General features: G+C 41.1%; 1 protein-coding gene across 1 annotated transcript; it reads right to left on the bottom strand.

The window, feature by feature from the left end:
• Window positions 1–110: 110 nt before the first annotated feature.
• LOC125013914 (phosphatidylinositol transfer protein alpha isoform-like) lies at window positions 111–13049 on the bottom strand. Its single transcript, XM_047594861.1, has 12 exons — window positions 12884–13049; window positions 10047–10077; window positions 5691–5836; window positions 4656–4747; window positions 4419–4426; window positions 3999–4073; window positions 2841–2924; window positions 2650–2727; window positions 2430–2540; window positions 2199–2321; window positions 1123–1181; window positions 111–1047 (listed from the first exon to the last, which is right to left on the bottom strand). The coding sequence occupies exons 1-11, from the start codon at window positions 12898–12900 to the stop codon at window positions 1137–1139; spliced, it is 810 nt and encodes a 269-aa protein (XP_047450817.1). The 5' UTR covers window positions 12901–13049; the 3' UTR covers window positions 111–1047; window positions 1123–1136.
• Between the last annotated feature and the right edge of the window lie 117 nt (window positions 13050–13166).

Raw genomic sequence — 13166 nt, 5'->3', positions numbered from 1 at the left:
GAATAGTTCATATTCTAAGTTTTATTGTTGTTGCAGATGGCAGAGGGGATGTTTACTCACCAATAATAGACTTTTTCCAATAGAAGTACAAAGTAAAAATACTCACAAAGCAAGGAACAAATACACCGTCTTTAATAAACTACACATTCATGTAATCCATGACTTTAAAATCAAAGGACAAGACTCACAACAACCAAATATTTGAACAGTCATCGAGACAGAGTCGCTTCATGTGTCAATCATTTTGAAATCTGTTCAGGTTCTTTTATATATTATTAACACGTACGCTCAACACCTCAACCCAAAGGTATACATTTTTAAAAAGCACCTGGAATCATTGTGTGAGGCTGAGTTGACCACCAGACCAGCAGCAGGAGCAGTCAGATTAGTAAATGTCATAGTTGTAAATCACTGAGGTTTATTTTCACTGCAGCGCCTCCAGTCACCACGTCATGATGAATCAAAATGCTTAAGGAAACGTGACATAACAGAGCAAAAAGTACACTTTACAAAATTAGGAAATTGTTTCCATGGGAAGTTTGAAAGTTTTAAAAAAAAAAGTTTTAAAATCTTAGTAACGCTGGAGGATTTGTAAATTTAGACAGAAGACTGGAGGAAAATGTTCCTTGCTCTGGTCAGTAAACAATAGATCAATCAAAAAACAAAAAAAAATCAAGGAGTGCAACAAAACCAATGGCTGCCAGTAAATGAGGACATGAGGACAGTAATCAGTAATGTTGCTACAGAGACAACCCACACCTTTACCCTATTGTTTTACATTTTAAGATGACAGAATGGGCATAAACAGGAAGACTTCTTCTTCAAAACTGATCTTTCTTACCACAAAAAGAAAAAAAAAGAAATCTGTAATCGTTTTCAAATGTAGTGCATGACTTTACAATAATAAGCTCTTAATATGAGCAACCTTTTATTAGGATGTGAGTGTGGTGTTCTTGATTATGCCTATCAAGCTGCTGTAGTTCCAGTCAGTCAGGAGTGGAGTCTGGGCTTTCAGTGTAAAGTCAGCTCCTCCAGTATCAGCCTGATCTGTGGAGGGAAAGACAACATATTAAAAATAAAATCCAATATAATATGTCACCAAAACAACGGTTAAATACTCACCAGGTCGGTTTCCATCAATCCTCAGCTGACGTGCCTTTAACTTCATCGTTCTGCCTCATCTGTGACATGAGACACGTGTTAAAGAGAAGCGTGCAGAATTACAAGCACAAGAACCTGTTACATGAAACACCGCTGTCACAATGACGACATATTTGATCCATTTATGTTTGAACAAGATCCTAACATTTTAATGATTACGATTAGAAAGAATGGGCCGATATAAGCAGCCAAGTCTTACAGACTAAGTGACATGGTATTAACAAAAAAAAGAAATCACATATTAATTGTTGCTTTCAGAAACTTAGTTAACTTTAATATTAAGTTGTGCCTCATGTGCATTAAATATATGTGCACTACCATGTGCATGTGGAAAAAATTTACATACATAAAGAAATTGCCTTAAAATCCTCATACGTCACTATTTTTTTCTCCTTTTTTTCCATAAATCACTTGACCTGCTCAGGACTACCAAACTCAACCAAATTTCAAGAATTTTCCCAGTCTGAACATACAAAGTATTAAATGTTTTTTACCAAAAAAAAACAAAAAAAAAAACACAACCCCCTCCCACAAAAACTGAATTATTTTCCATAAATTAAACAGTAGGTGGATGGGACTCTGGTAGTGACCGGAGTCTTGGGTGTGTCAAAGATTAGTAATAAAACTGATTTGATTGCATTAGTATTCTTTATTAGTGCCAGGTTTAATCTTGCTGTCGTTTCAATATAAAACCATGCGTTCTGCAATGTTAGCATTTCATTTAGAAGAAAAGTAGTGATAGTTGTCATTTTTACTGTATTTGATCAGATTCAACCATTTTCCCATTGTGGGTCGATGCATGAAATTCTTGTAAATTTACAATTTATTGGAGCTAATAGAGCTACGTGACTACCAGGGGCTGCAAAATGCATTGCGAGAGTATAAATGACACGGTGAGAGTGAAAGATACTGGATTTCAAAAATTTGAGAAGAGAGTTCCTGTGGAAATTCATGCCATTCAAGCTCGAGGAGGCATGAGGGTTAAAATGAACTTCCTGCCACAGTGATGCAGTATACGCTTAGTTATCGTCACTTACCTCATCCAGCTCTTTCTTCGTCTCCTCCTCCATGCGTCGTATATCGTCCATCGTCAGGTCAATCCATTTGTCGATCCAGCAGAACAGTTGTCTGTGGAAGAGGTTGAACAAACGCTTCTCCACCTGCACAGGAATAAAACAAGCAGGAGCCATTTTTCATACATGTGCCACCAGAAGCAGATACGCACCAAAAACCAGAAGGAATACAAGATAAACCAAACTTCTACACACCCTTTGGATGAAACTTTCCATCCTGCCCTGTAGTCCTGTCCACTTAAATTCAACGGTCACTAGCTTATACGCGCACATGTGTGGACAGCTGGGGTTGTTGGCGAGTTCGTTCTGCAAAAGTACAGTTGCACAAAGAAGATTAAAACCCAAAATCTCCAGGTTTAAATAATAATATTTCCCTAATGAATGTAACATTGAGGAACAGAAGGAGGGACAGTACCTGCCAGCCTGGTGTCAGAGGCCCTCTACCGGTCTTCTCTGACTTAAAGATGGCTGGATCCAGATCTGCGTTGTAGTCCTGAAGAATAAATACAACCACTACAATGACACAGAGTGCAGCTGTGGCAAATAAGAAACAAACTAACAAGCAGCCGAGTCACGACAGTCGACAGATATGCTAACAAAACATACCTTTGCACTTATAGAATTTCTATCCCCAATGTCAATGTGAATAACCTCAGTGTCTTTCCACGCATTCTTTTCAAGTCCATGTACCTGCAGAGAGGAACATAAAGAGTGTTTCAGGCGAGCTCAGTTACCGTTTGTGGCGATATGGCAAAAATATCATATCACAATTTTTTAAAATGAAATCACGACTTTGATTTTATCACGATCTTAAATTGAAAAATGAAAAACAGATGATTTAGTCCAAAGAACCTTTCGTAACAGATTTAATTTTATATAGTCGCAGTTTTGCCTGCATTTGGGATGCTCCCTCTTCAAATGATTCAACAGGTTTGTTGTGTTGCCACCTGACGTGCGAACCAAACTTTGCACAGAACATTTGCCTGCGCTTCCACAGTTGAGGAAAATCCAAATCAATTCCACATAATGGAAGTGGAATTTCTTTTAGTGACCAACGTTTGACTTTCAGCCATGGCTCTCCCATTGACTGTATATGTACTTGGGCTCTCCAAGCAGCTACCGCTACACACATAAACAAGGAGGCAGGTAAGAAAATGCGTCACTGCCCGTAATTCGCCATGATTGGTCGGTCAGGTTGACGACGTAATACGTCTGGTGCGTCGGTGCATCAGCACAGAACTGCAATTTATAGAATGTGCCCTAGACGATCCCACGGTCTCTACAGTTTGAAAGATCGTCTTCACGTTGTAATCGTTCACGATTTAATATCGTCATATCGTCCACCCCTACATGTAGGTTAAAATGTGTCCTAGACACCTTAAAGGTATGATGGTCACATATTAGGTTGTTTGCACAGAAATCCATCACTTGGTTGGTCAGTCCACCACTTGGCAAAGACTGAAATATCTCAAGTTTGACATTTCTACGGTCAAAAAATGGTAAAAAAAACATAATGTCAGCATGCATCAGCTGACAAACATACTGTAGCCAGTGTGACAGAGACGGTCTATGATCATAAAGTAAACCGAGTGGCAGCCTGACGCCAATACTGAAAAAACTGCACTAATTCTCTCAGATCTGTAAACACAACAGCAACACAACGCATGATAATATTCGTAATAAACAGTCACTTAACACAATGCTTATTTATCAGACTCCTCTTAATGAATGTGGTCAGTGGTGCCGGCAGACATCATCACTTACATTGTCCTGATCCCCCATATCCGGCTTGTGCCATGTCTCGATCTTAATCATGAACTTGTCTTTCATGTAGGCGTTCTGTGAACACGACAAAGACACGTGATGAGGTGAAGCAACAATCATGTTGTTCCATGGTCACAATTTGTGATGACATGATGCATAAATGTTCATAAATTAATAGTGAGCCAATAACACACACACACACAATGGTGTGAACTCAAGCTCATCACTGAACTGCAGCGTCTCCTCTCATCTACCACAGTAACCGTCTCTTCTTTCATCATGTTAATGTTGAACAATGCTTCACTCAATACTTTAGCGACTTAACTTCCTATACAGCAAAAACAAAAAGCCTGTAAAGTCAAATATGTAGGAAGTTTAATTTGAGCTACTGTCCAACACTGAAACTGGAAGAAGACTTACTGTAAGGACTGCATCAGTACAAAAGATGGACCAGGAAGAGGTGAACATGCATCAGAAAGAGAAGGAGAGACAATGTCTTAGTTCATCCACAGACTTTAAGCATCAAGTTTCTCATGAGTAACTTCACAAAACATAACGTAAGTGGACAAAGGAACCAAACAGCTGGTGCTGTCCTGTCCTGTGTGATGTTACTGATGTTATCCATCTTGCTGGGAGCATGTATGCGGTAGGACTCACTGGTTCGACAGTAGGGATACGCGTTCCAGGCCTTCTCGTGAACCTCGAGAGAACCTTTGGGAGCGAGCACACGGATCACACCCGGTACTTTACTGTGGACACACAAACAGGTTTTAATGTAGACACGCAGAACAGGACATGTTCAGTGTTAGCGCTTGAACATGTCAGTTTGCCTGTCTCCAGTTATCCTATGAATGTCGTATGATGGGTGCAGCTTGTCAGAATGTACCCACAGTCTTTCATTTGGAAGTAGGTTATCATTCATTTCACTGTTCAATTCTAGAGACACATATCTCAGTATGCTATTTTGAAAAAATGGTAAGCTTTGTGGGAAACCAAAAGTATAGAGTCCAAATGGCAGAAAGCTTTCCGAGTGCTTATATTAACTCCCATCTTTCATCTACTTGTATTTACAACCTCCACTGGCAGATTAAAGACTATTTCACAAAACATGTATGATTGAAGACCAGTGTGAGACAGGAGCCGATGCAAACAGATGCAAATATGGATTTTTAATGAACAGATTTAACTTATTGCGTAATGACTTACTGTGCTAGCAAGCAGTTAACATGGTTGTTGACCTTTTAAAGGTCCGGGTGTGGAACTTAAACGGGTAGAGTAGGGAGGGGCCTTCAGTCAATTTGCAATATAAGATCTCCCCACTAGATGTCACTAAAGCCTCTACACTGTTCATTCAGAGGAAATCCCTTAACTCAATGAAATTATGTGCGACCCCAGAACCACAGTCACACTAAGACACATGTATTGGAAAACAGTTTGTTGATTAGAGAAACTGAAACTGCTTCCAAGGCTCTCCAGCAAAATTTAATTGTTGAGGTTTAATAAAAAAAACATAACTGTACAGTCCTGCAGACAAATGGTCCATTAGAGAGGTTTGTTTTCAAAAAGACAAAGCTAGTGTCAGTGTTTTTTTGACCTTTCTAAGAACCATCACATAAAACCTTTAGCAGAATCACCTCTGTGTATTTCTACTAATTTCTTTCTACTGAGCTTTAAGTGGTGCTGAGCTCCTACCTCTGCAGGTGGTAGATCTTGTGGGTGTACTGTCCCTTCTCTCCATCCTTCTCATAGGGCTCGTTGACCAGCACCTCCACACCTTCTCCTCCACCCGTCTCACTCTTACTGGCCTCTGCTACCGAGTACAGCTGCCCCACTTGGTACTGGAAGGACAAAAGAAGGAGGCATGGTCATCGTTTACATAAGTATTTACACAGCAGCAAATTCAATCAGGTTTCTTACTCTGGATTATGTGCTGATTATTTCAAAGTCCAACTGTTTATTTGATTTTTGAAATGCTGTGAGGCGCGACTTGTTTCCTTTCTAGTTGAAAGTATTATTATTATTAGTTTATTGAATTGGAACAGTGCACATTAATCAACACTGATGCGTTTGTCGTCAGTGTTCGCGCAAACGCTAAGTTTCAGCTGTAGTCCCAAGGCAGGTACACAACACAGACACAAACAAAACAACGACCGTACAATAATCAGACACAGACAGACAATGTCAAAACAAAATGAACAAGACAAAGACAGACAGTACTGAAACAGACAATATAACAAGACATTTTATCCAGAATTATAAAAAACATTAACGGAGCCCTGAGATAATGGTGACAGTTTGCGCAGTGACAACTTTTACACAGAACAAATGACGACAGGAATCCAGTTACGGTCACATTAATGTTCAAATAAATTTAACGCGTTGAGTGAGGAATTTGTTTCCAGTAAAGAAATTCTGACTAACTGTAAACTACTTGTATGTCTGAGAAATGCCACCACACAAAGATAGCAACAAGCTCGGGATGACGGCAACTGGAATCAAAGATTTTTCCCACAGGAGTTGGACAGAAACATGGTCCCAAGTAAATGCTTATGTTTCTCCACGTAAACAGACATGCTGCATTGACGCCATGTTATGATACTCCAGACAGACACAACACTGAGTTAATGCATCATCCATGTTAGGCAAGTAGGTCTAGTGATGGGAATAAATAGAACGGATAGGGGAGAAAAACTCAAAAATGTTTATCATAGTGAATGTGCTCTACTTTAGAAAATGAGCTCTGCTTGAAAACACAAAGTTAAAGCTGACTATTAGCTAATGTAGCACTTCTTGCCACATTAGCTAAAAGCTAACATATGGCTGATGGCTACCTCATCATAATGTTTGGATACTCCTGAAAATGCTAAGCTAGTGTTAGACAGAATGTATGCAGTAGTTACTCTGACCACCTGAAAACTGGTGGAGATCAAGCTCACCCTTGTGGTAATGACAAGGAGGCATTTGTTGCATCCTGGTATCATATGCTCCGAGATAAGTAACGCATAGTCACCCTGCCGCCCACGTGATGTCAAAGAAAACATGATTCATCGTGAGACCAGGCCACTTTCTTCCACACTGCTGCGGTCCAGCTCTGACCACGCGGCCAAGCCTTCACTGCCCGTGTGCATCGGTGAGTCTTGTTCTCATTGAAGGTTTACTGCTTTTCCTTTTATTGAACCACTTAAGACAAGGAACAACGCACAATGGTTCACCCTGACAGTCCTTTAACCATCAAAACTCATCCCTAGTTCTTGTCAAAGTTGCTCAAGTCCATCCACATTCCTGTTTTAACTGCCTCTAGCATGTTTAAGGTACCACGACAACCAGAAAATCAGTGTTATTCACACTTTGGTTTTCATAATGTTATGGCTGATCAGTATTTAGGTTTGTCCAAAGGTCTCAACCGCGTAAAGGACTTAACATGAGCAGGCTGACCGACTTGACTGCCTTAATGTAACGGGATTAAAAAGACAAGTGCAAAGACAGTTCCCTGATAACGTTCCTTCCTGAGTAAACCATTTGTGTAAAGGAGCTGACCGCGAGTTAACCATTTTCCCATGTTTCCCAGACACACACCACAGCAGCAGAAAACCAGCAGAGTAAGCGCTTCGGCGACTCTGTTCCCCCTTTCCTCCTCTTCCCCTCCCTGACCCTTCCTGGATCAAGCAAAAGTGTTGTGACACTGGAAAGAGTGAGTCACCTCCGCTGCACCGTCGGCTACGCACACACTCCTTCTGAACGCAACGTTTTGGACAAATGTTGAACGCAATTCTGCAATATCCACTGGATTCGTTCGCTTCGTCTCTTCTTTGCAATTATTAAATATTTTGAGGAACTGGGTGACAGTTGAAGAGCATTGCCACATCAAGCGCCTCCGGCGGTTTAGCTGGACAAACAATCTTGAAGTTGAATCAGGCCCAGCCCTCTTCTCCTCAGAGACAGCTCATTGCTACAGGCTACTAACCTATTTTGGTAGCTGTGGATGCTCAGCCTTGCCGCTGTGAGCAGGAACTCAGGAATGTGACTTGCCATGTTTAACCAGTGTGTCTCGTCATCGACGAGGGAAGTCAGACATGGTACAGGCAGTTCAAGCACGGGAACACAACATCAGACCGCGAACAATGATCACACATCATGTTCAGACAACGTGACTCAGCACCGGTTCATTCAATAACAACAAGGCGGAGATTATGAATTAAAATCAAAACCAGAACATCTGGATTAACATCTTATTCTACAAGTAGTCACCTGAATAACTGTCAAAATGACTTGACCTCGTAATCCTTTTCTATATAGTGCTCCATGAACCCTACCAGGTGTTTGTGAAAGTGATTTTTATCACTTTCCTTGTGTAAATAACAATTAATGTTTCTTCTAGGAATGTCTCGATCGTTATCCAGAGACTGGCTTTTTATAAAATGATCAGATAAACTAGAGAACACAGCCGAGCCCGAGCTGTTGTTCTCGTTTCATGTCTGAAGTGAACGTAAACTGAACATGAAAGACGACACATCTGACGTGGGTGGAGGACTTTACAGGACTGAGAGGAGATTTCTGAGACACTAAATGTGATTCAGTATTTGCATTTACTGTGTAACACGCTACACTATACACCACTAAAGTTTGTTAAAACCATCCAGCTCTAAGAGGATTTCTGTGGTAAGAGACAATATACTTACATTTGTTATTTTTTAATGTTATTTAGTTTGCACAATGAAGGGAGACTACACTGTAAAAACACAATAGTAAAGTCTGACTTTACTGACACTTATCTCCTAAACAATGACTATATTCACATGGACAATAATTCTTCAGCTTCCTCTGATTAGAGAGTCCAACTTGACTGTTTACATGAATGACAAATAATCCGATTAGATCCTGTATGTGCACGCCGATTTCTGATTGTTCATCTTTCTAAACAACTCATTGTTTTTCTTCTGACGTTTGTGACCCACCTGGAAACTCACCGTGTCACCTGAAACGTCATGTGCAGAAAGGAGCTATTTATTTTTCACTCAGCAAACCATCATCTCAGCTCTATAACGTAAAGACCACAACAAAAAAAAAACTCGACCCAACAGAAATCCGACGCTGAGGTTATCCGTTACACGATGGCCGTAGTTTTGGTAACCTGTAACCTTCCCAAAGTTGTTTCCACATACTCGGGCGGCTTTAAACGGCAATGTGGATTAACGCAAGATTAAAGCGGGCACACCTACTTCACTCAGACTTGATCCAGCTCAAATGTTGTAACTGTTGCACATGGTTTCCCACAAAAAACAAGTGCTCAACGTCCATTGTTTCAGAGGAAAAGCCGGTCCTGCAGCAAACGGCGCTGGGCTCGGCTTAGTGAGACGCTGGCTTCTGCTTCGCGGTGAGCAATGGAAAAACAACGACTGTGGCGCTATTCTGAACGCAGTATTAAACCACATAATGGGCCGGTAGCAAAAGAGGAAAAGGTTCCTGTACAAGTCGAGCAAAAAGGTCATAAAAATGCTAATTTCCTCCATGAAGTACATCTCTGACCGGGGGAGACGTGTGCAGGGGCAGAAGCTTGACAATGTGGGAGCAGCCAGTGCTGAGGTAGATTAAACAAAGCTGAATTAATTCTGGACCTGATATGAAGCCAAGAGTTTCGATTGCAAGGACATATAGCGGCTAACTATATCAACTACCGGTGTAAGCACATCATGTACTGAGCAACATCTACTTGGTGAAGTCTCAGATTTGCTGTTCTGTCCTGTTGTTTAGTCATCACCAAAGGCTCTGAGATAAGACGCACATTGATAAGTAAACAAGTGAAATATGTTTCATGATTAGCGACCCGGAGAAGGTCACACAGGATCCCAGTGAGAAGCTACTGTTGAAGAGCTCGCTTTTGTCAAAGCGGCGCGTGTGCGTGTCTCTAAATACAGTGATGAGCACACATAATTGAACCGTCTTTGTGAGAAAAGCAAACAGCGTCTAAATCTGGAACAATACGCCGCGTTAACGTCAATTATTACGCGCTGTCACTGCTAAAATTAAAGTAAATAAAGGAGTCCTTACCTCCTCCACCGAGATGGGCAGGACAATCCGGCTGGAACAGAGACACACAAAGAAGACGTCAACACGTATCTCAGTCAGCCACAAAAAAAAAAATAAATAAAGAACACAAAGTTCTGCGTATATGCATTTTGTTTACGTCTAATGTCAGTTTTCTGATAATGTAATCTGAGAACATCAATAAACAGTCACAAGATGTAAAATAAATGATAAATAATCTGAGAACGACCTCTTAGAAGGAACAGGCGTCCTGAGAAAATACAATTACTGATTTTTTGTTTTGTTTGTTTTTTGCAGAGACTACAGTAAGTAGATCATTTCCACTCTCGTATCTGTAACCTTCAGCACCTCTAATCTCCTCTAATAACATTTTGCCTCTTTAATCAGCTGTTTGCCGTTTTTTTCCGGAGGACATGACTACTTCTCGTCCTTGGCCGACAACTTCCGTGAATCTCTGCTGGTTGCCTGGCAACTGCTCCTTGCCACGACTATCTGAGCACATAAACTCCAGTAAAATCGAAAATTTGACATTTTAAAGTTGCAGTATTACGACAGAAGAGACAAACAAGATGTAAGATCTTAATTAGTCAGCTTTAAAGGACGCCAACAGAGCAGTTTGTCCGTATATCCAGTCTTACTAGCAAAACTAGCGTACTCCAGCTAAAGGTGCATCCATCAGAGTTGAATGTGACTTCTTGTGTGAGATGTTTTTGTGGCAGAAAGTTGATGTGGAGAACTGTTGAGAAATGATTATGGTCCTGCAAAGATCTGCCAGGCCAATCAAATCATATCATTTGGGTGGGATTTATGTGGTGATCAGGGTTAAAATAATAATAATAAAGTCATCCACGTCATCTAAGCACCGTAGAGTTGAATTTGTTGGAAACCAAATGGCTCTGATTGGTTGTAGGATTATCCAGTTGCGTGCAGAGTTTTCTTTTGCCAGGCTACTTTTCTAACTAATGTAAATATTTAGCTACTTTGATTAATGCTTGGTAAGAAAGAGGCTGTGACACAGCAAGTTTCAAGCTCTACAATCAAAGCCCATATTTCCCGTAGTGCAAATGAAACTAACTTTTAATTGGACTCTGCCGTCTTCCAGACACAAGTGCGTTTTCCAGAGCCCACACTTTCAGTTTCACCAAGACACAACTGTTAACCGTCTTGGCAGCTTGCGTTGAGCTGACTGAGTGGCTGTAAACTGCAGTTCATGGGTTAGTGCTCGGAGTCGAGGGAATACCCTTAATCACCTTAATCACAAGCGACGAGTAAGATTACTAACTTCTACAGAGATATGACACTGAAAGTAAAACCTTCCACTGTTAGTGCGGCTCCAAAAAGACTAAGCAGAAAGGTCTATTGGCCTGTCTGGAGAGGGAGGGAGGGAGGTTCAGGAAAGAACTAATGAAACCACAGCCATTATACGTGTTGTTCTTTCTCTCCAGGACTCCAGATATTTCACTCCACGCACTATAGTGAGTGCGAATTTTGATAAGAGCGTTCACACTGACGGATTTATGGCGATGTAAACGAACAAGGGGAAGTTAGTTGTCTGCCACAGTCCCGCTATCACTGGGACCTAGGGACGAGGAAGAGGAAATCATAAAACTGTAAACCAGACTGCGGCTCTGAGAGGGCGAATAAGTATGGAACTGTCAGTGGAAACCTTGCAAGTGTGCGTCTGCGCGTGCTCTTTGTGCGTCTCGTGTGCAATGACACAATAGTCAATTAATCGCCACCTGTTGCCAGTCTAGCAGGGCCTGAATATTTCATTAGAACAGATCAGAATGGAAGGGGAGCTCTCAAGACGGGGACTTGATGGCTAACGTGATAAAAAAAGATAAATAAACTTGTGCGCTGACAGAAAGAAAGACACAGCCCAGCCATGCTAAAAGAGTCAATGTTGTAAAGTAGTTTTGACGTGCTAAATCACAATAATCCAACATGGCTGAGCCTCTTAATGAACTTTGCACCGTGGTCAGATGACAGACAGGTACTATATGTGCTTCAAGAAATAATGTGCATATGACAAGCCTGTCATAAAAGTTTCTGACAGAGGAGTCACAGGAACTTAGCAATAAAAAAATGGCAGAGTTAATCAACCAATGGTGCCAAATCAGGCCTTCTGAGGCACATTTGTGATATTTGGCAAAGTAGATACAAGTGTCATACAAGTGACTTCCTAAGCTCCACTGCATCGCAACGTCTGCCCAAATATTTGTCTATATGAAATGGTTCTTCCTGTATTTTCACGTCCACGTCTCACAAAACAGGAGATAATACGTTTTTCCAACATTTATGAGGAGTTCTCCATTTCGGCTTCTATTAATGCCTTTACAAATAGTTCGTCTCAAAATAAAATGAAGTTTGAATGTCGTTTCGCCGTGGCCCTCTGGTGAAAATACCATTTGAACTAACCTCCTTCGGTAGTGCCAAGCACAAGCCAAGCTTGAACGTTTGACAGAGTTGCACCGCTGCTTTGAATATAATGTTCAATTTATCTGTGCCGAAATAAAATCCACTCTTAAAGTGCCCTTTAATCTCTTTTACGTCTAATTGTTTAATTATGTACTCGTGTTAACACCAAATAAACTTTAAATTGCCAAAACTTTGAATGGAGTTCTGACAGTTCCAAAAACTCAACAAAGACCTAAAAGCCGAGACTTAGCGACATTAATACACACTTTGAAGAAGAGCAGTATTAGCTGAATCAGCTTTTCCGTGTCAGGTTAATATTTCGAGGACAGGTCATGGGCTTTGCCGACAATATAAACGTCAGTGCTCGTTTCGCTCTTTTATCTGATAAAAGCGACGCCGTTTTAGAAAGTTAAGACACTTACAACTCTTTAATCAGCATGGTGACTGTGGCTCCGACCGAACAGCAGCATAAGAAGAAGGAAACTCCTGAAAACGCTTCTTTATGGTCGGCAGGAGTCGTTCATTCGCCGACTGTCACTGCTTCTCGCTCCGGGGTTTCTTCCTGGATGATGCCGTGTGTGTGGAGAGGGGCGCGGCGTTGAGGGAAAAAAAGGAGAGGACACACCCCCACCTTTAGTTTCAGGTAACCCTGCGTGACGTTCAAGTGCAGTCCGGAAATTATTAACAAGTCTCACTAACATAAAC

The sequence above is a fragment of the Mugil cephalus genome, chromosome 9, assembly GCF_022458985.1.
Source record: "Mugil cephalus isolate CIBA_MC_2020 chromosome 9, CIBA_Mcephalus_1.1, whole genome shotgun sequence".
Lineage (NCBI taxonomy): Eukaryota > Metazoa > Chordata > Actinopteri > Mugiliformes > Mugilidae > Mugil > Mugil cephalus.
Note: the sequence above shows the minus strand (reverse complement) of the source record. Positions and strands in the feature narration are given on the sequence as shown.

Excerpts from the sequence above, each read along its gene's own strand:
- LOC125013914 (XM_047594861.1), bottom strand. Across the intron at positions 2,925-3,998 it reads ATATGGGGGATCAGGACAAT|GTACATGGACTTGAAAAGAA; the intron begins GTAAGTGATGAT and ends TCCTCTCTGCAG. Across the intron at positions 2,728-2,840 it reads GAAATTCTATAAGTGCAAAG|GACTACAACGCAGATCTGGA; the intron begins GTATGTTTTGTT and ends TTTATTCTTCAG.